Source organism: Phoca vitulina, unplaced genomic scaffold, assembly GCF_004348235.1.
Source record: "Phoca vitulina isolate PV1807 unplaced genomic scaffold, GSC_HSeal_1.0 scaffold87, whole genome shotgun sequence".
In the NCBI taxonomy this organism is placed as follows: Eukaryota; Metazoa; Chordata; class Mammalia; order Carnivora; family Phocidae; genus Phoca; species Phoca vitulina.
This window is the reverse complement of record NW_022589790.1, coordinates 811,616-835,875: the sequence shown is the minus strand read 5'-3', so window position 1 is coordinate 835,875 and position 24,260 is coordinate 811,616. Positions and strand designations below refer to the sequence as shown.

Genomic DNA, 24,260 nt, shown 5'->3' with positions numbered 1-24,260 from the left:
TGGTGCAAAACAGAACGTTCTGAGAGTCAGAGGGCCCTATCAGTAATTACACGGGACAGTGGGTGCAAACAGGCACGCTGGGACAGGTGGTCACTCTACACACAAGCAAATCTTGAACTGTGGGAAGAGGCAGATGGTGGGCTGGAGGGGGGACGGTGGGGGCTAAGAGAAGGGGAGACCTTGGATTTTATATCCTGAGAATTAAAAAAAATCATAGAAACATAAAAATTTTAGGGGGAATTTAAAAATACACAAAAGAAAATAAGTCCATGAACCTCTATGTATCTATCCATCATCCACCTTCGATAATCAATATTTTACTAGTATTTTCCATCTGTCCCCGCCTCTTTAACTGTGCTAGAGGATTTCAAAGCATGTGACAAAGCATTTCACCCATAAAACTGTCACTGTGTCTTACAGATAGGGGCTTTCGTTCGCTGCCACTGTCCCCTCTAACGAAATTAACGATAGTTAATCAACACTATCAAATACTCAGACTATACTATAATTTCCCCAGTTCTCTCGAAAATGTCTATTATTTAAAAAAGATTTGAGAGTGCGTAAGCTTGCACATGTGCGAGTGGGGGAGGAGCCGAGGGAGAGAGACCCCCCCCACACCCCTGCTGAGTGTGGAGCCCGACCTGATCTCATGACCCTGAGATCAGGACCTGAGCCGAAATCAAGAGTTGGCTGCTTAACCGACTGAGCCACCCAGGGGCCCCCAGAATGTCTTTTTATACAGCTGGCTTGTTTGACTCAGGACACAAAGTCCAAACATTGCATTTGGTTGCTGTTCCCATCAAGTTTTTCTTAATCTGTGAGAGTCCCCTCTATCATATATGTATCTTTAGCCTGTGGAAATAGAATTGACTTAAATTGCATATATTGGAAGTGTACAATTTGATATATATATATATATATATATATTTTTTTTTTTAGTTTTATTTACTTTTGAGAGAGAGAGAATGACAGAGAGAGAGAATGAGAGGGGTGAGGGTCAGAGGGAGGAGCAGACTCCCCACCGAGCAGGGAGCCCAATGCAGAACTCGATCCCGGGACTCCAGGATCATGACCCGAGCCGAAAGCAGTCGCTTAACCAACTGAGCCACCCAGGTGCCCCTGATATATATATTTTTAAGATTTTATTTATTTGACAGAGAGAGAGAGGGAGTGCGCACAAGCGGGGGGAGCGGCAGAGTCAGAGGGAGAAGGAGACTCCCAGCTGAGCAGGGAGCCCGATGTGGGGCTCGATCCCAACACCCTGGGATCATGACCTGAGCCGAAGGCAGACGCTTAATGACTGAGCCACCCAGGTGTCCCTATTTATTTTCTTTATTCCTTGTTGTGCTGGTTAGAACTTGTAGTACAATGTGGAAATAAAAGTCATCAAAGCACAAATCCTTCTACTGTTTCTAATCTTGAAAAGCCTCTCATCTTCCACCACTTACTGTGACGGTACAGCTTCTAGCTTTCCATTGCTGCCCCTCGTCAGTTTAAGGAAGTTACCTTTTATGCCTAGTTTGCAAAAAGTTTTAAAATCAGGAGGAGATGTTGGATTTTGGCAAGTGTTTTTTCCTCCATCTACTGAGATGTATAGTCTTCCTTTTCTTTTGGTTTGTTAATATGGTAAGTTATATCGGTTAATTTCTTAGTGTTAGAACAGCCTTGCATTCCTGGGATCAACACCACCTGGTCATGATGAATTATCCTTCTTATATATTGTTGGGTATGATTTGCTAAAATTTTCTTTAGAATTTTTACATTTTTGTTCAAGAGGGATTCTGGTCTATAGTTTTCTGTTTTCTAACGTTTTTGTCTAGTTTTGGTATCAGGATGTTGCTGGCTTTACAGGATGAAATGGGAGGTATTCCTGCCTTTTCAATTTTCTGGCGTTTGTATTTTTCTTCCTTAAATGTTTGATAGAACTCAACAGAAACCATCTGCCTTGAGGTTTCTTTTTTTTGAAAGGTTTTAGACTACAAATGCAGTTTTCCTGATAGATACAGGGCTGTTTATCTTTTCTTCTTGAATACGTTTCGGTCATTAGGGTCTTTCATGGAGTCTGTCCATTTCGTATTAGTTGCCATAGAATTGTTCATAATACTCACTTACTACCCTTATAATCTGTAGTGAAGTCATTGCTGTCATTTTTGATTTTGCTAATTTGTGCCTTCTCTCTTTTCCTCCTGATCAGTTTGGCCAGAGGCTTATCAATTTTATTGATTTTTTCTTAGAGCCCCCATTTTTCTCTTTTCTAGTTCACTGACTGCTGCTCTGATGTTATTATTTCCTTTCTTCTGTTTACTTTGGATTTTATTTGCTCTTCTTCCCCAGTTTCTTAAGGTATAAGCTGATGTATTGATTTCAGAACTTAGAGGCACTGTGTTAGTGGAATCTTGAAAATTTTGATATTCTGTGTTTTCATTTTCAGTCGGTTCAAATGATTCATCTCCCTTTTATCTTTTATCCCATGCCTTATTTAAAAGTTAGTTTCTAAACTTTTAAGAGTTTTCCCAAGATTTTTGTTATCGATTTCTGATTTTTTATTTTTTTAAGACTTTGTCAGAGAGAGAGAGCGAGCGCACAAGCAGGGGGAGCGGCAGGCAGAGAGGGAGAGGGAGAAGCAGGCTCCCCGCTGAGCAGAGAGCCTGACGAAGGGCTCGATCCCAGGACCCTGGGTGCATGACCCAAGCCGAAGGCAGACGCTCAACCGACTGATCCGCCCAGGTGCCCCTGATTTCTGATTTAATTCCAAGTGGTCAGAGAACATATTCTGTAGGACTCAAATCCTGTTAAATCCATTGAGACCTGTTTTATGGCTCAGAGTACATGTAAAAAGATTGGATGGAATGTTCTTTAAATGTCCATCAGTTCAAGTTAATTGATGATGTCTGTTTAAATCTTTTACATACTCACTGATTTTCTGTCCACTTATTCCTTTCAATTGTTGAGAAAGGGATACTGAAATCCTGGACTGTAACTGTAGGGCTGTCTACTTCTCTCTGCAGCATCCCCTTAGTTTTCACTTCACATTATTTTGGAGCTTTCTTATTAGGAGCATAAATGTTTAGGTGGCAGGTCTTCTTACCAATCTACCAATTTCTGATTAAGAAGTGACACTCACCAAGTGACTGAGTCACCCAGGAGGTCCCCTGAGAACAAGAACTGTTCTACTTTCTGTCTTTATGATTTTGACTACGCTAAGAACCTCATGTTAGTGGAGCCATAAGGTGTTTGTCTTTCTGTGACTGGTTTATTTCACTTAGCGTATGTCCTCAAGGTCCATCAGTGTTGTAGCGTATCGCAGAGTTCTCTTCCTTTTCAAGGCTAATGATATTCTATTGTATGCACATGCCACATTCTGCTTATCCATTCATCTGTCGGTGGACACCTGGGTTGCTTCCATGTATCAGCTATTGCGAATAAAACTGCTATCAACATGGGTGTGCAAATCTCTCTCTTCTTTCGTTTCTTTGGGTATATCAAGAAGTGGAATGCTGGGTCATGTGGTAATTCTACTTTTAATTATTTTAGGAACCTCCATACTTCTTTCCATAGCAGTTGTACAATTTTACATTCCCACCAACAGTGCACAAGGCCTCAAATTTCTCTCTATTCTTGCCAACACTTATTTTTTTACTTTTTATTTAAATTCTAGTTAGTTAGCATACAGTGTAATATTAGTTTTAGGTGTACAATGTAGTGATTCAACACTTCCACACACCACCCAGTGCTCATTGAGACAAGTGCACACCTTCCTCCCCATCACCTGTTTCCCCCATCCCCCCACCCACCTCCCCTCTGGTGACCAGCAGTGTGTTCTCTGTAGTTAAGAGTCTGTTTCTTGCACTGTTTTTTTTTTTTTTTTTTTGATAGTAACCATCTTAATGTGTATGAGGTGGTCTCACCATAGTTTCGATTTTCATTTTCCTAATGATTAGTGATGTGGAGCATCTTTTCTTGTACTAATTGGCCATTCATAGATCTTTGGAGAAATGTCTCTTCACATCCTTTGCCCGTATTTTTTTTTTTAAAATATGGGTTGTTTACCTGTTAAGTTGTAGTTCTTTATATATTCTGGTTAACCCTTTATCAGAGACATGATTTGCAAATATTTTCTCCCATTCTGTGGGTTGCCTTTTCATTCTCTTGATTATGACCTTTGATGCACAGAAGTTTTGCATTTTCATGTAGTCCAATTTACCTATTTTTTTTTTATTACTTGTGCTATTGGTGTCATTTCCAAGAAATCACTGCCAAATCCAGTGTTATGAAGTTTTCTCCCTATGTTTTTTGTTCTAAGAGTTACAGTTTTAGCTCTTGAGTTGACATCTCTGGTCCATTTTGAGTTAATTTTTGTGTAAGGGCCCAATATCATTTTCTGTCATGGGGATATCCAGTTTCCCCAGAACCATTTGTGGAAAAAAAGCTCCTTTCGCCACTGAACAGTCTTGGCACCCTTGTCAAAAATCATTTGACCATACATACGAGGCTTTATTTCTGGGTTCTCTACTCTATTCCATTGGTCTGTCGTCTTTATGCCCACACCACACTGTTTGGATTACTGCAGCTTTTTAGTAAGTTACTAAATCAGGGAACGTGAGACTTCCAACTTAGTTCTTCTGCTTCAAGATTGTTTTGGCTGTGCAGCTCAGAGGGTCAACCACCATCTCACGCCGTGGGGAAGATGCAGGGAGAGCAGGCTGGAAGAGTGCAGGCTGGGATGTATGATGTCTGAGGTCAAGCATTACGAGCCCTGAGACCCGGCTACTGGAGACGGCAAACACAGGTCATGGCGGCCTTGACCCGAGTCGCTCAGTGGAAAGACAGGAAGAAAACCCTGAGTGGAGGGGCCTTTAACTGGGACAAGGCGGTGGGAGCAGGGTAATTTTTAAATCTCACCGACTCTCCTCAGGAAAAGGCCCAGACCAACTTTAACAAAGGCAGGTGGGAAGGGTGTCCCACAAACCCCAGACGACGACGAGGTAGGGTCAGACCACCAACTGTAGCGTTACTCTAAACGGACGTAGACTCAGCAGCTGTGCGGAGGCGGTAAAGGGAAGAGCGAAGGGGTTCTGACAGTCCCAAGAGCCAGGGAACCCAGAAACCACCATAAAACACCTCCCCACACCCCCAAGAGAGACTGCTCACTGAACAGAAGCCTCGGCAGGTGACTCTGAGATACAGCCAGTGACCTGGGGACATTTCTCAGCTCCACTCTACAGATAAGCAAACCAAACATAAGGAGGGAGGGAAGATCAGATAATTCAGGGCGGCGCACTGCCCTGAGGATCTGAAACACCCACCACAACCCCCAAAAGGAAAGAGCCCTCCCTCCCTGAGGAAAACAAGACCTGGACTGAGCAGGGCAGGAACCCGGGGAGGTGGGGAGGGGGGGAGGAGGAGAGAGAAGCTTCCGACACTAGAGGAAACTCTTAAAACTTTAAGCTCATCTCTTCTGTTTGCCATTTCTCAGGGATCCCTGCCCCTTGTTGTCTTGTTTCTTGACAACATGATTTCATGCATTTCTGCTGTTGTCTCTCCTTAACTGTTTCAGGCAGGAGAGTAAACCAAGTTCATTATCTGATGTTATTTTGGCCCAAAACAGAAGTCTCCACCATACTTTTTTAAAATGCCATAAAATGACAAAACTGGGTTATTTGTCTAATAGAATGTCCCACATTCTAAATTTGGCTGCTTGTTTCCTCCTGGTGTCATTTTACTTGGTTCATTTCTTATGAAATAGCAGTTAGATTTAGGTCCACCTGCTTTGGTGAGAGTACATACTAGACAGTGCTGTGTGCTTCCTAACACACCCCAACGTGAGGACGCAGTGTTCACCTTTCCTGCTCTCATGGACATCAAGCATGATCAGTCGATTCAGGCTTTGTCAGTTCCATCCATCCATTATAAAGCTCCCTATGTCTTTCAGCTGATTTTAGCATCCACTGGTGACCACTGCCTAAGACCGTCATTTCATGAACAGTTACAAAATAGTGATTTTCTAATTCTGTAATTCATTGATTAGCTGGAATTCTTTTATAAGAACTTCCCTTCACCAACTGGTTGGTTACTATGCAATAATACAATCTGTACAGAAAACACAAGATGAATCATTAAGGTCATTTTTTTTTTTAAGTAGGTTCCACACCCATTGTGGAGCCCAATGTGGGGCTTGAACTCACGACCCTGAGATCAAACCTGAGCTGAGATCAGAGTCAGATCCTTAACCGACAGAGCCCCCCCAGGAGCTGCAAGATCAATCAATTTTTAAACTTGGTTTTCTGAAGAGCAAGTTGCCTCTTTCACAGCGTCCGGTTTCCTTGGTGCTCCTGTCTCACTTTCGAATATGGAGACTTCCGTTAAGAAGGAACCTGGGTCCTTTTGACATCACCTCAGCAGTCTTCAATCGCTTACTTGTTTTCTGGCGTAACATTCACCTTCTACATTTGCTGCCTTAAACCTGGTATAATCCCTGGTTCCCTTGAGTGGAAAATGGCATTTAAAGATAACCCTCAAGCAGCCTGGGGGTGGAATGGAATGGGACAGAGATTCATTATTAAGGATGTAAAACTGTAATTTTGCCATTCCTTCTGCATTTAGTAGCTGGAACTTTTCCATGAACAAGGGGTATTCTTTGTTACTGGGCTGTCATTACCACGGACAGAGGGGCTCTGTATTATTTTAGAAAAAGGAAAAGAAACCAGGCGTTCACATTATTTCCAATTCAAAAATTATAGTGTTATCACTTAATGTCTTTAATTTTAATATTTTTTCTTACCGTGAAAATCTTGGTTTCTAGTATCATTAACACAATTATTTGCTTTATCCCGCAATACACATACAACAGTTTTATTTTTTATTTATTTATTTTTAAAGATTTTATTTATTTGATAGAGAGAGACACAGTGAGAGAGGGAACACAAGCAGGAGGAGTGGGAGAGGGAGAAGCAGGCCTCCCGCCGAGCAGGGAGCCCGATGCGGGGCTCGATCCCAGGACTCTGGGACCATGACCTGAGCTGAAGACAGACGCTTAAGGACTGAGCCACCCAGGCGCCCCCATACAACAGTTTTAAATAACAATACCACTAATGATAAGATTATTAAATACAGATGACTTTTTTTTTTAATATCCTTAGACTACATCCTGGTAGATATGTACTGTCCAAAAAAAATGCCCTAAAGTAACTCCTTCCTCCATGTGTGTATGCCACCATCTTGAAATATATTTAGGTTCATTTGTTTCTATTTATTTTCAATTTTGATGATTTCTTCTTTTTTTCTTTAAACTATCTAAAACAGTCACATGGCTTCAGAATCAAAGCTCTAAAACCAGGAATGAAATCTCACTTCCATCCCTAGGTTCCTCCACCCTGTTCTCTTTCTCCTGAAGTAAGAGAATTCTGCTTTATCCTTACATTGCTACCTTCTGGAAGTAAAAGCTCACACATGTAGTGCGTGTGTATGTGCTACGTTCCTCCACTTATGGGTGTATTTTCACAGCCCCCTTCTTTCTTACCATAAACTAGTACACAGAACTGTTCTGTACAGGGGCGCCTGAGGGGCTCAGTCGGTTAAGCAGCTGACTCTTGGTTTCAGCTCAGGTCATGATCTCACCGTCGTGAGATGGAGCCCCATGTCGGCTCAGTGCAGTCTGCTTCAGATTCTCTCTCCTGCTCCCTCTCCCTCCAGCTCATGTGCTCCCTTGCTCTCCCTCTCAAATCAATGGATAAAATCTTAAAAAAAAACCCTACGGGCAGCAGACAGAGATCTTTAGATTGTTCTTCTGTTCTACAGCTACTCCAGTGCATTCAGAATCTTTCATGGTGGAGAGTACTAGTTTGTTCGAGCAGACTCCTACTGATGGACATTTGGGTGGTTCAAGTCTTTTGACATTAGAGAATATCAAGATGAACTGTACTGTATATATGTCTTTTTTCACTTTTGTAAGGCTACATTGCTACAAGCAAGGTTACTAAGACAATGGATAAGCACAGATTCACTTTTGTGAGACAGTACAGATTCCAGTCACCCCCCCCCCCCGCCCCACCAAACTGTACCATTCTGCATTCTTATCATCAATGTATGAGAATGCTTGTTTTCCCACCACTTGGTCAAGCAGGAACGCTGTCAAATTTTAGAATTTTTCTTTTTGATCAATAAGAAACAGTATCTCAGTATAGTTTTTAAGTCACATTTAACTTATCAGTATGGTTGAACATCTTGTAATATTTTAAGTACCATTTGCATTTTTCTAAGTGAACTATCTATTCTTATTTTATTTTATTTTTTTTGCCCATTTTTTTCCTATCAGGTTTTTAGTCTTCTTTATATTCATGGATACTAGCCCTTTGTGTGTAATATAAGTAAACATCGTAAATATTGTAAATATCTTTTTCTGGTTTGTCATTCATCTTTGGTTTTCCTTTAAAAAAAATTAAAACATGAAGTCAAATTTATCAGTCATTTTTTATTCTACTGTATTTTGAGCCATAATTCAAAGTTTTCCAAGTTCTCTGTCATAAAGGAAAATTTAGTCCACGTTTTCTTCTAATACTCGTAGTTTTACTGTTTATAAATAGATCTCTGATTCATCTGAAATTTATCCTGTTGTGCAATGTCATAGATCTAATTTTGTCTTTTTCCAGTTGTTCCACAACCATTTATTAAAAAGTTCATCTTTCTCCACTGATTTGAGATGATGCTTTTTATTATATACTGTACTTATATTTCTACAGGCAGTTGTGTTTATTTTTGGATTTTGCATTTTGTTCTATTGGTCTGTTTATTCATGGGCTGACTTTTAACCTTCTTTTAAATAAGAGGCTTTATTATGTATTATAAAACTTGATGTGGCTAGCCACCCATCACTGCTCTTCTTTTTAAGTTCTTTTCTGATTATTCTTAATTACTTATTCTTCCATTTGATTTTTATAATTACCTTATTTAACCCCAGAAAAATATGTAAAGGCAATTTTATTTTATTTGGTAAGTTAATTTGGATTGAGTTAAATTTATGAGTGAACTTTGGGAGAATTGACATCTTCACTGCATTGAATATTTATATTCAACAGGAACAAGGTATGTCAGGAGTGTTTTGTAGTTTTCTTCACGTAGGTTTTACACAGTATTTGTGAAGTTCAAACAAAGATTGAGCTACCCACCCATCCAGTTGTAAATGTTGCCTTCCATCCCATTATATCTTTTGATTTTTTTCCTATACGTTGATTAAAAAAAATTTATTTTAGGGGCACCTGGGTGGCTCAGTCAGTCAAGCATCTGCCTTCGGCTCAGGTCATGATCTGAGGATCCTGGGATTGAGCCCCATGTTGGGCTCCCTGCTCAGCGGGGAGTCTCCTTCTCCCTCTCCCTCTGACCCTTCCCCCACTTGTGCTCGGTCTCTCAAATAAATAAAATCCTTAAAAAAATGTATTTTAGAGAGAGAGAGAGAGTGTGCACACTGAGCGGGGGGAGGAGCAGAGGGAGAGGGACAAGCAGACCCCAGGCTGAGCATGGAGCCCAGGCAGGGATCAATCCCACGACCCCGAGATCACAACCCGAGTCGAAACCAAAAGTTTCGATGGCGAGGCGATGCTTCACCGCCTGAGCCACCCAGGCGCCCCTCTATATGTTAATTTTATATCCTGTTCCTTTATTAAGTCATTCCCCTGTTTTAGTATGGTTCCATTGACCCTTTTGGGATTTTCAGATCGACGTTCCTATCAACTGAAAATAGAGATACTTCTCCAAGCCGCATGCATCTTACTGCTTGCTCTTATCGAACTGCCTGGGTCAGTACCTGCAGCACGACACGAAACAGGGCAGCTCTGCTGCCGCCTCACTGGAGGGGAAATGTCTTCACGTTTATCTGTTGAGTAAGATGCGGGCCTCCAGGCTGTGTGTGTGCTGGGGTGTGCTGAATGCCTCCGGGCCAAGGTGCCCCGCCCGTGCTCCCCGATGCTCCTGAACAGGCTTCCCAATCAGCCTGTGCTTTCATCGCTGTTCTCAGCTCCCTCTGTGGAGGCTTCTGCCCTCCCTTTCTGACTCCTGACTCTCAGGACCACCAGAACCACCCCTCGTCTTCCCTCGGCTACATTCCTTGGGCTGACAGCGCCGCTGCTGACGGCCCAGCCCGACCACGGCTTTTTCTTAAGTTCTCGGGGGGCAGCCTGCAGCTTGGTATCATCAGAGATGCTGTCCGAGGACTTGTCCTTTTGTTATCCTACCTGCTCTCTGAGTTTATTGTTTTAAAGGCATTTAGGGAAATTAAAAAAAACAAACAAACCCTACTGCTCCCATCTTGCTCAGCTAGGGATTCTGCTGAAGAACTGTAAACAGGAGTTCCCTGATGAGATCGGAGTTTTGGAGAACTGAGGCCTGGCCTCCTGCAAAAATGCTATGTGGACACAAGGAAGCGTAGGGGAGTGAGACCCGGTGGGGTCGAGGGCTTCAGAGAGAGAAGCAGGACCCGGATCAGGCAAGTGGGGGCAGGGAAAAGGGCGAGGACAGAACCCAGGAAGATTTAGGAGGTAAAACCAGCAGAACCTAAACACTGACGGACGTGGGGGCATCACAACAGTGGGGAGTCAAGGGTGTCCGCTCTCTAGCTGGGCGCCTGGCTCTGTGGGGGTGGCACCACATCAGGGAGTTTCAGAAAGAGGAAAGCAGGTGCTGGTGGGAGAAAGGGCTCAGCCATCGGCAAGCTAGAATCAACACAGGCAGGGCATGTCATTAGAGTGCCTGCAAATATCTGGATCTACCCCCCCTTCTACTTCTGAACTTCCCACATCTCCTGGGGCAAAAGGGAAAAAACCCATCTTTTCTCTGTATTTGATACGAATGTCACGTATCTTTTTTTTTTTTTAAAGATTTTATTTATTTATTCATAAGAGACAGAGAGAGAGAGAGAGAGAGAGAGAGAGAGAGAGAGAGAGGGGCAGGCTCCCCGATGGGGGACTCGATCCCAGGACCCTGGGATCATGACCTGAGCCGAAGGCAGACGCTTAACGACTGAGCCCCCCAGGCACATACCTTCATTGTAGTATTTTTCACTGGACTTGGCTTCTGTGTTACTTCTTCTTCTCGACCCTGCCCCCAACGTTCCCAATCACTCTGACACGTATACCTCGGCCAACCACGGTTTTGGTCTTTTACTTGAATCTGTCTAAAAGCCAATGCTTTTTTCCTCTTGCTTTTGATACTATTTGTGTTCTGCTGACTTGCAAAATCTAAGACGAAGCACAAATTCCCTTTGCAAAGATCATTTTTCATCAAAGTCCCTTATCTGTATCTGACCACCATGCTGTTAAGTCACTGGTTTTCAAGGTGTGGCCCGTGGGGCCTAGTAATAATATGAAATAATGATATTTATAGTAACTAAGATTTATTCAGTACACACCATGTGCTAGGTACTGTTCTATGCCTTTCAGGGGTACTGACTCGTGCAATCCTCATAATCACTTTATGAGACAGGAACTACAGTATTTCCATTTTACAGAAGAGGAAATTGAGGCACAGAAAGATTAAGTTGCCCAAATCCAAAACTGGTAGGCAGGTCCTGTCTAGACTTCCCGAATCAGCCTGGAGAGGGGAGGTGTCTTGGGAATTTGCAGTTTTAAAGTGCCTCCCCCACCAAAAAAAAAAAAAGGTGCCCCCACACGATTCCTTTGCATACTAAAGTCTGAGATTCACTGAACTACGTATACTCTCCCAGCCCTGCTTTCCTAAGCCTTTCCTGTAACACTCCGCCCACTCACTCACAGTCTCTCTGCTTCTGACTGTGCTCTATTCACTAGGCAGTAAAAGGACTCAAGTCTGCACTTCGGGACACACAGAGCCTTAGAACGGAGCAAAACCACAGGGACGCATCACTCTGCAAAGGAGAAAACCCAAATCAGACGCAGCTGAGGTGATGTGTGTAGTGAGTACAAGTGCTGGGACCGGAGCCTCCCTTTCCACTCTAAACGCTGCGGGGACTTCCCGTTATTATACAATACGAAGGGGTCACGTGACCTCATTTCACTTTAAGGCAATGACAGTGCCAACGTGAACGCCATTCTAGACGTGGGTGCAGGGGGCCGACAGAACCAAAAACAAGTCCTCTGGCTTCATAGGGCAGGAGTAACTTGTTCAAAGCCAGCTGGTTCACAGCGTACTGAGGCAGGTCACTGTAATGGGACTCAGCTCCGCTTCCCTTTTTGGCCTTCCGAGCGCTCCGACAGACACGGAGCAGGGTTCTCTTCCAAACTCTGGGGAATCCAGGTGCTGGGAAGGTAATTTTCCCTGACTGAGACCACCCTGTCATCTGCAGCCTGCCATTCCCTCTCGTCATGATGACTTTTTGTCCCTTTTGTTTAAAAGAAGTCCCCCCAATGCTTTTCCAAAGTACCACGTGCCCTGACCCCTCCCCCAGCCCTCTACATGACCTTGCTCTATTAATATCACTTTCCTTGACTCTTCAATATTTCCCTAAGAGCTCCTTCCCCTAAGCCTCTCCCAACAGAAAAAAATCTTCTATCACTCCACTGCTAAAAATCATCATTTCATGGCTCCTTCCTGCTTAGAGAATAAAGTCTAAATGCTTCGGTATGTGATTCAAGCCCTTCATCTTCTCGTGTGGGTGCGCCGTTTGCAGGCTCTGGTCTCCTCCCCACGATTCCTGATTCCTGTCCTTCCTTTTATCCCTCCAGAGCTCTATGGAAAATGATCCCTTTCCCACTTTCCTCCTAGTCCCTGTTTGATGAAGTCTTATTCATCCTTTAAAATTCAGCTCAAATGTCACTACCTCTGCTGTGAAGTACCCTGACTCAACCAGAGTAACATCACTCTGCCCCCAAAAGAGTAACTCACACCACACAGTATTTTGATTACACCTGTCTGCCTTCCTCATAAAATGTAAGCTCATTCTTTAATTCACGGAAGCATTCACTGAGTCAGTGTGATGTGCCAGGCCGCATGCTAAACCTTGAGGAGGTAGAAAGAATGTCTCAGAAACACCCTGATCTCAACAACATATTTTATACTAGAAAAAAAATCTTAAGCTCTTGATGTACGTGTAACTTTTAGAAGCCATGTGCTTCCTGTATACAGTGGTATTTATTTATGTAAACTGATCATAATAGCAGAACATGAAAAAGAAGGTAACATTATTTGGGGTACATTAGAAAAATGATTAATATGTATACTTAGCTCAAACATCTATTTTCTTTTTCCAGTTTTTCTGGAATTATTAACCCCTGATAGACATAATAAGCAAAATTCAGTGTACAATCCAACAATGACAAAAGAAGTCTGCCTCTTTCGACTACATAATCTTTTCCTAGGGGAAAAAATCTTTTTTGGGGGGTGCCTGGGTGGCTCATTAACCGACTTTGGCTCAGGTCATGATCCCAGGGTCCTGGGATCGAGCCCCAAGTTGAGCTCCTTGCTCTGCGGGGAGCCTGCTTCTCCCTCTGCCTGCAGCTCCCCCTGCTTGTGCTCTCTATCTCTCTCTCTGTGTCAAATAAATAAATAACAAATCTTTAAAAAAAAATTCTTAAAAAAAAAAAGATTTTATTTATTTGTCAGAGAGAGAGAGAGGAGTGAGCATGAGCAGGGGGAGTGGCAGAGGCAGAGGGAGAAGCAGGCTCCCCGCTGAGCAGGAAGCCCGATGCGGGGCTCAATCCCAGGACCCCGGGATCATGACCTGAGCTGAAAGCAGACGCTTAACGACTGAGCCACCCAGGCGCCCCCTCTAGGAGAAAAATCTTGACAATATGCACAATATTCGTCCCCGCATTTTGGAAGGAAGACACCGAGCCCACCGTATTTCAAAGACCAACCGTGTATAAGGCTAGTATTTGCCCTCCTCTGAAGGACATTCGGTATTCTTCCTCACTCTCACATGGCAAGTGTGCTCTCCACTTAGCAACCTTGCAAGAGGAAAACAGGCAATAAAAGCCTGCTTCATTTCAGTAACCTCGAGATATTTACAAAGTCTTAGAATCATGTACACATATTTTGGCAAGGAGCGTTAAGTTTTAAATACCTTAGAAACTGTACGCATTTTCACAGGGACTTTTCATAAAAGATATCCTCAACTCAGGTTTAGCTTGTGGAACTTCTTTATATCTGCCCTCTTATTCCTCAACAGTAAAACAAAAAATTATTGTTCTGTTTTGGGAATCAAACCTGATCGCTTTAGGATTAAAGGTGCAACATGAACCATTAACTGTGAAAACGTTTAACCCGAGGCTCCTTTTCGATATAAACACACTGAACACATATCGCCTCGTGTGAAGGAACCATCACGGACTCACCAGGAGGAGACCCTCACGTCTGCCATCGGCCCTCCTCCGAGCTACCTGTGCCCAAATGCTGTATTTAGATGCATTCGGACCGTTTCTCAGGAAGAGAAGAAAACAGCCAAAGCATGAGGTCCTTTCTGCACATGTAAAATGGTGTCAACTGTGGACATTACGTTGTACTTAGAAAGTTATTTACGATATATCGCCCTCTTTAGTAGCATATTCTGTACCCAGCACTGCTTCCTGATGATCGTTTGTGGGAGAAAATGAGCCTCTCTCCTGAAATTCACTGTTTCTCCTTTGCCAATACTTCTGGTTTAAAATAGCCAAAGGTTTCAACCAGTCGAGCTGCTGCCACCTTCTTATTAAACTTTAATAAGCTAAGCTTTTTAAGCCACATAAAAATTTCATCAAGCGTTTCTCCACCTTCGGAAAAAAACGGAAGGAGGGAAAAAGGTCAGAACCTCACTTTCCGCTCCGGCAGTGTCTGGAGAAGGCTTTGGAAGGAGCGCGCGCTGGGAGGCCAGCCAGACGGCGGGGGCGCTGCCACCTTCATCACACGCAGGCCCCGCGCCGGCTGCTCATTCTGCTCATTCAAGCGCCGCCGCTCAACGCCGGGCTCCTGGGACCAACCGCTCGCTCTTCTCCAAAAGTCCTTGGGATGTGCTCCAGTCAACCCCCAAGCATGGGGTTTTCCTGTCAGGAACACCAGCTCAGAGCAACTCTCGATCATTTTACTTGCAGTGTTTCATAAGGGCAACATATTTAACACCAGTCTTTATTAAAAAAAAAAAAAAAGAAGATAGCGTGCTCCATGTCAATATGGAGTTAATGACAGAAGGAAGAGATAAGAGTTGAAAGAGGTCACTCGTCTCCGGAGACAAGAACTAGCAAAAGACTGGGCAAGGAACCAAGCCTTGTGGTGCTATTTATTTTTAAGAATCATGTTCATGCAGGGGCGCCTGGGTGGCTCAGTCGTTAAGTGTCTGCCTTTGGCTCAGGTCATGATCCCAGGGTCCTGGGATTGAGCCCCGCACCGGGCTCCCTGCTTGGCGGGAAGCCTGCTTTTCCCTCTCCCACTACCCCTGCTTGTGTTCCCTCTCTCGCTCTCAAATAAATAAATAAAATCTAAAAAAAAAAAAAGAATCATGTTCACGTGTTCTATCGGTGAAATATTTAAATTTAAAAACGAAAGCTATGTCACCGAAAGTGGGCTGTTAAAAACCACTCCAGTGCTGTGCTGTCCTTCAAGACGCTTGAGAACTTGGGCTGACATCTATTTTCCTCCAACCTCATCAGTTAGGACTTCAGTGATAAATATACAAACGCCATCATTTTGTTAGTGCTGGGGTGACTCTAGTCCTCATTTCATCAAAACTGGATTTCACATCTATTCGCTTTGTCAAAAACCTCATAAAACTGGTGCCTTCTACTTGAAGGCTGTAAATGTGATTTTGCACATCATGTCTAATAATCTTTCTAGGAAAGGCATATTTTAGATCAGTTAACACTTTCACCTAATATTCCTTTATTGCCTTCATCACCCACATCCACGTCCAAGTGCGGGAGATGCTCTGGGGACTGTCAGCTCTGACAATGCAGGAGCCCCTCCTGCTCGGCCCTCCCCCTGGATCTTCTGAATGGTGGAAAGACAAGGTAGGCTGCTCAGGGACCTTGAGACCAGAGGAACACAGGGTGGAGTACCTGCACCCGTCCCACTCTAGCCAAACACCGATGGAAAAACTGCACTCCTCCTTCCACGCTGGTTTCAGTGGGGCCCAGTGGGAAGGTGACATTTCCACCCCACCTCCTCGCAGAAGCAAGCTCCGTGCACTGATCTAATTGGCATCTACAGAACGCTCTGCCCAACGGCAGAATACACATTTTTTGCCAACCACCCAGAGAATATTCACCAGGACAGACTATATGCTAGCTAATAAAACCAACCTCAACACATCTAAAAGAACTGAAGTCATACGAGTATTTCTCTGATGATAATGGAATCAAAAAAGAAATCAGTAACACTGAGATCACTGCAGAATCTCCAAACTACTGGAAAGTGAAGAACACAGGGGTCAAAGAGGAAGTCTTAAAAGAAAAAAATTACATAAAACTGAACAAAATGGAAAATACAGGATATCAAAGTATACAGGACACAGTTAAAGTAGTCCTAAGAAATTTATAACACTAAATGCTTACGTTAGAAAGAGGAAAGGTTTCAATTAAATAAATCTAAGTTCCCATCTTTAAAAATGAAATTAAAAAACAGCTGGTTCTTTGAAAAGTATCAGTAATATTGAGAAGTTTCTAGCAAGACTGACAAAAATAAAAAGAGAAGATACAAATCCTTCAAATCAGAAACAAAGAGGGAATATCACCACAGACACTGCAGCCATTGAAAGACAACTTTATGTTTGTAGACTTGACATCTAAAAAATGGGCCAATTCCTCAAAAACCACAAATTACCAAAATTCAATAAAGACGATATAGGGGCACCTGGGTGGCTCAGATGGTTAAGCGTCTGCCTTCGGCTCAGGTCATGATCCCGGAGTCCTGGGATCGAGCCCCACATCGGGCTCCCTGCTCAGTGAGGAGCCTGCTTCTCCCTCTCCCTCTGCCTCTCTCCCTGCTCATGCTTTCTCTCTCTCTCTCTCTCTGTATCTCTGTGTCTCAAATGAATAAATAAAATCTTTAAAAAAAAAAAAAAGATGATATAGAGAAACTGAACAGTCTTTTAACCAATCAAGAAATCATAATTTTACCCCCCCCCAAAAAAACCTACAGACTGGTATCTCTCATGAACTTAGACAACAAAGATCCTCAACAAAATTAAGCAGCCGAATTCAGCAATACACAAAAAATCACACACCACGATGAGGTGGGATTTATTACCCTCTTTAGAAAATCAATGGATGCAATCCACCATGTCAACAGGATAAAAAAGAAAACAAAAAAAATCGCCTGATCACATCAACTGACACAAAAAAAACATGTGACAAAACGGAACACCTATTTATGATTAAAGCTCTCAGCAAACTAGAAACACAGAGGAGCTTCGTCAAGTTGGTAACAAACGTCTTCAAAACCTGCAAGCTAAAACACACTTAACGATGGAAGACTGAATCCCTTCCTTTCCTCTAGGACTGGGTGCAGGCAAGGATGCCCACTCTCACCACTGTCATTCAACAGTGCACTGAAGATTCTAGCCACTGCAATTAAGGCAAAACAAACAAACAAAGCAAAAACAAGGGCAAGGGAGCCTGGAAAGGAAGAAGTAAAACAGTCCCTATGTGCAGATAACGTTATTGTCTGTACAGAAAATCCCAAGCAATCTACAGGAAGTGAGTTTACCAAGACTGCAGAGTAAAAAGTCAACACACAACTGGATCACATTCTGATCTACTAACAATGAATATATGGAACCTGAAGAAGTTAAAAACACTTTTGCAGTCCATTTACCATTATACTACCATTTATAGTCACTCCAAACAAAACGATGTACTTAGGTATAAACTTAAAACATGTACAGAATCTATATGCTAAAAACTACAAAATGCTGACAAAAGGAATAAAAAGGACCTGAGTAAGTGGAAAAACATTACAGGTTCGTGGACTGGAAGATTCAACACAGTAAATATATCAGTTCTACCCCCAACTGATCTATGGTTTAATGGGTTCATATAGAAATCCCAGCAAGGTTCTGTGTGGTGTTTTGTTTTTTTTCTTTTTTGGTAGAGACACAGACAAGCTTATTCTAAAATTTATATGGAAAGACTCTAGGACCCAGAATAGATAAAATAATCTTGAAAAATAAGAATGAAGTGGGAGGAACCACTCTACCCAAGACTGAGGCTATAGTCATCATGGCACTGTGGGATGGACAGAGGGATACACACATAGTTCAGTGGAACAGAACAGAAAAGCAGACACAGATCCACATAAATATGCCCAACTGAGTTTTGGCAAAGTTGCAATATCAGACATAAAATGAGGAAAAAAAAACAACCTTAACCCAAATCTCTTATTTATACAAAGATTAACTCAAAATGGGTCATGGACTTCAATGTACAATGTAGAACTCTAAAACTTCCAGAAAAAAAAAGAGAAGGTCTTTGGAATCTAGGGCTAGGCAAAAAAGTTTTTAGACTTGCAGCAATAGCAAAATTGATAAATTAAACCTCATCAAAATTAAAAATGTTTGCTCTTCAAAAGGCCCTGTTAAGAGGTTGAAAAGACAAGATACAAACCGGGAGAAAATATCTGCCGACCACAATTCTGACAAAGGCTTGTATCTGGAACGTAGCAACACTCAAAACTCAACGGTAAAAAAAACCCCAAAACAACCCAGGTAGGAAATGGGCAAAAGCCATGAATGGACATTTCACCGAAGAGGATATACAGATAGCTAAGAAGCACAGGAAAAGATGTTCCCCGTCAGCAGCGATGAGAGGAATGCAAATGAAAACCACAGAAGAGATGTGACTACACACCTAAAATACAAAAGAGTGCAACACATGCCGTGCAGGATGCAGAGGAACTGGGTCAGGGATACGTATCTAGTGCAAATGTGTGATACTGAGGCCACTTGGGGGAAGGGTATGGCAGTTTCTTACAAAATCATGTAGGTGCTTACCAGAATAACCCAGATATTTCATTCTTGAACATTTACCCAAGGCAAATGCAAACTCATGTTAACACAAACATCTGTAACAAATGTTCACAGCCACTTTAAAATAGCCTAAACCTTGAAACAATTTGGTTCACCACACTGTGGTACACCCAAGCGACACAATTCTACTCAGCAATAAGAACTAATAAGCTACCCACACACAGCAACTCAGACGGCTCTCGAGGGAGTCATGTTAGGTGAAGACACCCAAACTCTAAAGGTGAAGTACTGTAGGATTCCATTCAGACAGCATTCTTGAACCGATGGAACTGCAGAGGTGGGGATAGGTCAGGGGCTGGGCGAGAGGAGGGAGAGGGGCTGGGCGAGAGGGGCTGGGCGAGAGGGGGGAGGGGGAGCGGGGTGAAAGAAGAACACCATGAGGGATCCTGGTGGGGGACTGTTCTGTGTCTTGACTATGGTGGTGGTGACCTGACATTGTAGAGAACCATATACACACACACACGAGTACGGGTTAAACTGGAAAAATCGGAGTAAGACAGTGGATGGTATCCATGTCAAGATCCTGGTTGAAATATTTACTATAGTTATGTAAGATTTTACCCCAGGGGGAAATGCATGAAGGCTATCTGGGACCTATTACTTCTTCTTCTTTTTTTTTTTTTTAATTATTTTTATTTTTATTTTTTTAAATTTTTTTATTGTTATGTTAATCCCCATACATCATTAGTTTTAGATATAGTGTTCCATGATTCATTGTTTGTGCATAACACCCAGTGCTCCATGCAGAACGTGCCCTCCTCAATACCCATCACCAGGCTAACCCATCCTCCCACCCCCCTCCCCTCTAGAACCCTCAGTTTGTTTTTCAGAGTCCATCGTCTCTCATGGTTCTTCTCCCCCTCCGATTTCCCCCCCTTCATTCTTCCCCTCCTGCTACATTCTTCTTCTTCTTTTTTTCTTTCTTAACATATATTGCATTATTTGTTTCAGAGGTACAGATCTGAGATTCAACAGTCTTGCACAATTCACAGTGCTTACCAGAACACATACCCTCCCCAGTGTCCAAATGGGAAAGATGGGACCTATTATTTCTTACAAGTGCATGTGAATCTACAGTTATCTCAAAATAAAAACTTTAACAAATGTAAAGGACTGATGTTCCTAAAAAAATGCACATAACCTGGATCTGATGATGCAGAAACATCACATATCAGACAAACTCAAATACAAAACAAATGGCTCGGACTCTTCAAAAATGTCAATGCCATGAGACAGATTGAAAGAGACATAACAGGGGCACCTGACCGGCTCGGGTCGGTAGAGCGCGCGACTCTTTATCTTGGGGTTGTGAGTTCAAGCCCCATATTGGGTGCAGAGCTTACTTAAAAAAATTAAAAAAAAAGGGACATGGCAACTGAATGCCACGTACAATCTGGATCAATCCAGGGTTCGCTTTGCTATATAGGACATTATTAAGTAGGCTCCGTGCCCAAGGTGGGGCCTAAACTCATAACCCTGACAGCAAGAGGGCCATGCTCTGCCGGCTGAGCCAGCGCCGCTCTAAGTACGACAGTTTTACAGAACTCAGAATCTTAGATCTGTAGATCTGGTGTTGTACCAAGGTTAACTTCCTGATCTTGATAATCGTACTGTGATTATGTGAGAAATGTTCTTGCTTTTTAAAAATACACATTGAGGTATTTAAAGGGTAAAGGGACATCATATCTCAAATTGACTCTCAAATGGTTAAAAAAAGTATGTATGCACAGAAAAGGAACTAGGGTAAAATGTTAACAGTTGAAGAATCTGGGGAAGGGAATACTTTATACTCTTCTCACAGCTTCTCGAGGTATGAAATTATAAATAATAAAAATTATCATAATAAAAAACTTTAAAGGTACATAGGATACTGCACAGAGCAGGGCACATAAATGTGCAATAAATTATAGTTTTCAGATATTTTATACCTATTTTCAGATGAAGACACAAACTGGGAAGTAAAATAAACTCTCTAAGAAAGACCACCGCAGGGGCGCCTGGGTGGCTCAGTTGGTTAAGCCACTGCCTTCGGCTCAGGTCATGATCCTGGAGTCCCGGGATCGAGTCCCGCATCGGGCTCCCTGCTCAGCGGGGAGCCTGCTTCGCCCTCTGACCCTCCCCCCTCTCATGCTCTCTCTCTCTATCTCATTCTCTCTCTCAAATAAATAAATAAATAAAATCTTTTAAAAAAAAAAAAAAAAAGGAAAGACCACGGCAAACTGGTGATAAGGTCGGGATTCGAACTTGGATCTGTTCCATAGCAGTATCTGTGCTTTCACTGGAATGAGGAAGGCTGAAAATTTCAGCTCTCCCACAGGGGTCTGGATGGCATTCCATGAAGACTGGCTTCAAACCACCCTCCAAGCAGCTCCCTTGCTAGTTTCCTAACAGAGAAGCCTCTGACTGGGGCTGGGACCTCACACTTCCAACCGGGCCCCTTGGGTGCACGTTTTGTCTAGAGGGCATCGAACAAGCTAACAAACGGACAAGGTCACCGCCTGTAGGCCCTCCACTACAGGGTGGCACGCTGTCTTGTCCTTCCTGAGTCTTTAGTCATTGAGCTGAAACCCGCTGAGCTCAGTTTGTGCTCACCAATGGAAGTTCTAGGACGACCAGATACCTCTCTTCTATGGGTCCTTTTCCACCTCACTGTCACCCCACGGCCAAGCTTAAACAGGGTTAGGTAATTTTTAATTGACTTATTTTTCTGAATAGATAACACACAGGGAATGAAAGTACGTGAAGGCTCCCAGCTCCCCTTGCCACCGACAACCAGGGCTACCAGCTCAAAAATGCAACTCCGTGATAGTTCTCCAAATTACTAGAGTTAGCCAGATCATATTATGATACTAAGCTAACCATTTACCTAGGATATTCCAAGTGATCACTGTAAAGGTAAATTCCCCATTCAGGCATTTAAAAAAAATCCAGAAAATAATGTATGTAAATATGTTTTCAACATATGGACACGACTGAGGGTCACGACTTTTTTCTTAAGTGAAAAACTTTGTACTGTGTATGACCACAATAGACATCTCCAAATTACGGCTGGTAAGCATGGATCATTAGAGAGTGCCAGGAGCTCACCTGGTTCCTGTCGCGTGCATTCGTGTACCTGATCTTCTGAATGAAGTAGAATATGAGCCATGCTGAAGAAATAATCATCAGAACAATAAAGGATATTGACACGAAGACTAGAGAGCCACGGCTGAAGTTCTTTGGCGGCATTCGCGTTCCAACAGCTATTGTCATTTGTACAGAGATGTTTTTCTCCAGATAACTCAAAATATCCTTACCCCTCAATTCTGTAATCATGACAGCAATAATATCTCCAGTGCCTGTAATGTAAAATAAATATAGATGCTCAAGTGACCTTTAAAACTTACAGGAACATCACACATATGAAAATGCTACTTAGAAAAAAGACTACGATTCCTGCTAATAGCAAGGGTCTGCAGATTCACCTTTTCAAATGGAATGAATCTGCAGTTGGGTATGCTGGCACCAAGTGGGAACAAGAATCTTTGTGGCGTGCTTAAGACTCGGACAAAGTGTAGAAGGACTGCAGTGCTAGGAGCCACAGTACCTTGTCTTACAACTGTATTTATAGAACAAATGATTAAATCAGCCATATGTGACAGCAGACAGTATAAAACACAGGATACAACAACATAATGTGATAAAATCACCGCAGGTCTTTACTGTAAAACCTTTTCCATTAAAACGCTCCTTAGAAAGTCCCAGCTCCTTAGGAAAAGGAGAACAGCGCTAGTATTTATAGTACAAAAAGCGCTATTATTTATAGTACAAAAAATTGGTACTTTTTGCACTACTCTTTCTTAGAAATATCTACGGAGCACCTGTTGTGTGCAGAACTAGTACAAGGAACAGAAAGAGGTACAGGATCTGCAGCTTTATAACACCCCCGACGTGACACACGTCTGCTAACGGAGCTGCCAAAGCCAAACGCCGTGGTGGTTGCGACCTTCATTAGTAACCGAGAGACTCCCTCTGGTCTTGCGTCTAGACCTCAGGAGAGGAAGGTTCCTTTCTTGTTTACCCCGGGATCCTTCTGGAAATCAAACCCTCCCTGAGACACGTCCAAGCGTCAACACCCTGGACTAGCTGGGCATCAAAACCCTTGCAGCTTCCAGCAGCTGTCCAGACGTCCTGCCACAGCGACAAGCTACTGAAGGCCACGAACTGCCAGGATGCTAAGTTGCTTGCTCCTCGACTCATCCACTTGGTTCACTTACGTAATTTCCAGGAGGAGTACTACCGTCAGCGCAAGCTACTCTCTCTCCTGTGGAGAGTGAGATTACTCCTTTCCTCCTCCACAAGGGAAGTCAGTCCCCATCTCCTTTCCAGGAAAAAGGGCAGCTGTGCTATGCCACCCGGGCCGCCCGCGGTCGTCCTCCTCAGCTGAGGCTGGTGGCGACGAGCTACCGGGCACACACTATTCCAGCACACTTCAAAGCAAAGACTAAGACTCTGGGGGTCGGAGGAAGGAGAGGAAACATTTCTATTTCAGGAAAGAGAAAATTAGAACTATTTATCCAAATCTGAATAAGGTCTGCACATCAATGTAAACCACCAAAGCCAAATGAACAAACACCCCACAACTTGCCCTTTCAAAGGCTTCCTCAGTGAATACTACTAAGTATTTGGTTTACGTGTTTACCGTATTTAACTAAAAGAACTACCCTTGTTATCCCAGGCAGTCAAAAGGCCACAGGCAACTGAAAAGAAATTCAATAATTAAAAGTTTCACGAAGAATTTAACCCGGTGGAACACAGACCTTCTGTATTACCTTATGCAAAATCGTGCCAGCCACTTTATCAGAACAGCAGCTTATCAGAATACTGATTTAAAAAAATCCAAAACACAAAAAGAAAACTGCAACAGTAAAGTAAGCAACAAAGTTAACATCTAATTTATCTTTCTGAAATAAGAGTTCTGGTCAGTGAGTTAAAGAAAAATCATCAAATAATGCTAAACCATTCAAATTTTCCATTTAAGAAACCTGAGGTCTGTGCTTTTGGACTGCTCTTCAGCAGGCAACGGTGTGCGGTGTCGGGTACCGGGCACGGCTATAAAGTAACTGAGACGGATCCCACAAGCGACACATGACAATCAGTCTCATTGCTTTATAATCGCACCAGGTACAAAGGGTTTTAGAAACCAGTTCTGAGACTTCCTCTTGAAGACTCAAGCTGGGAGAGTAGTAGGGAAGGCTGCACAGGTAGCCGGGGCAACCGATCCACGCAATTTCACACGTTCAAAGAACACTAAGGGAACATCACC

The 24,260-nt window shown here is 42.9% G+C and overlaps 1 protein-coding gene across 1 annotated transcript in view; it reads right to left on the bottom strand.

Moving 5' to 3' along the window:
• The window catches only part of RNF130 (ring finger protein 130), a gene marked incomplete at its 5' end in the record, with an annotated part of 100,458 nt that overhangs the window by 21,498 nt on the left and 54,700 nt on the right, over positions 1-24,260 (bottom strand). The window contains one exon of the mRNA XM_032395764.1: positions 22,043-22,293. Coding sequence (XP_032251655.1) covers positions 22,043-22,293 — 251 coding nt within the window. The remainder of the gene's footprint in view (positions 1-22,042; positions 22,294-24,260) is intronic.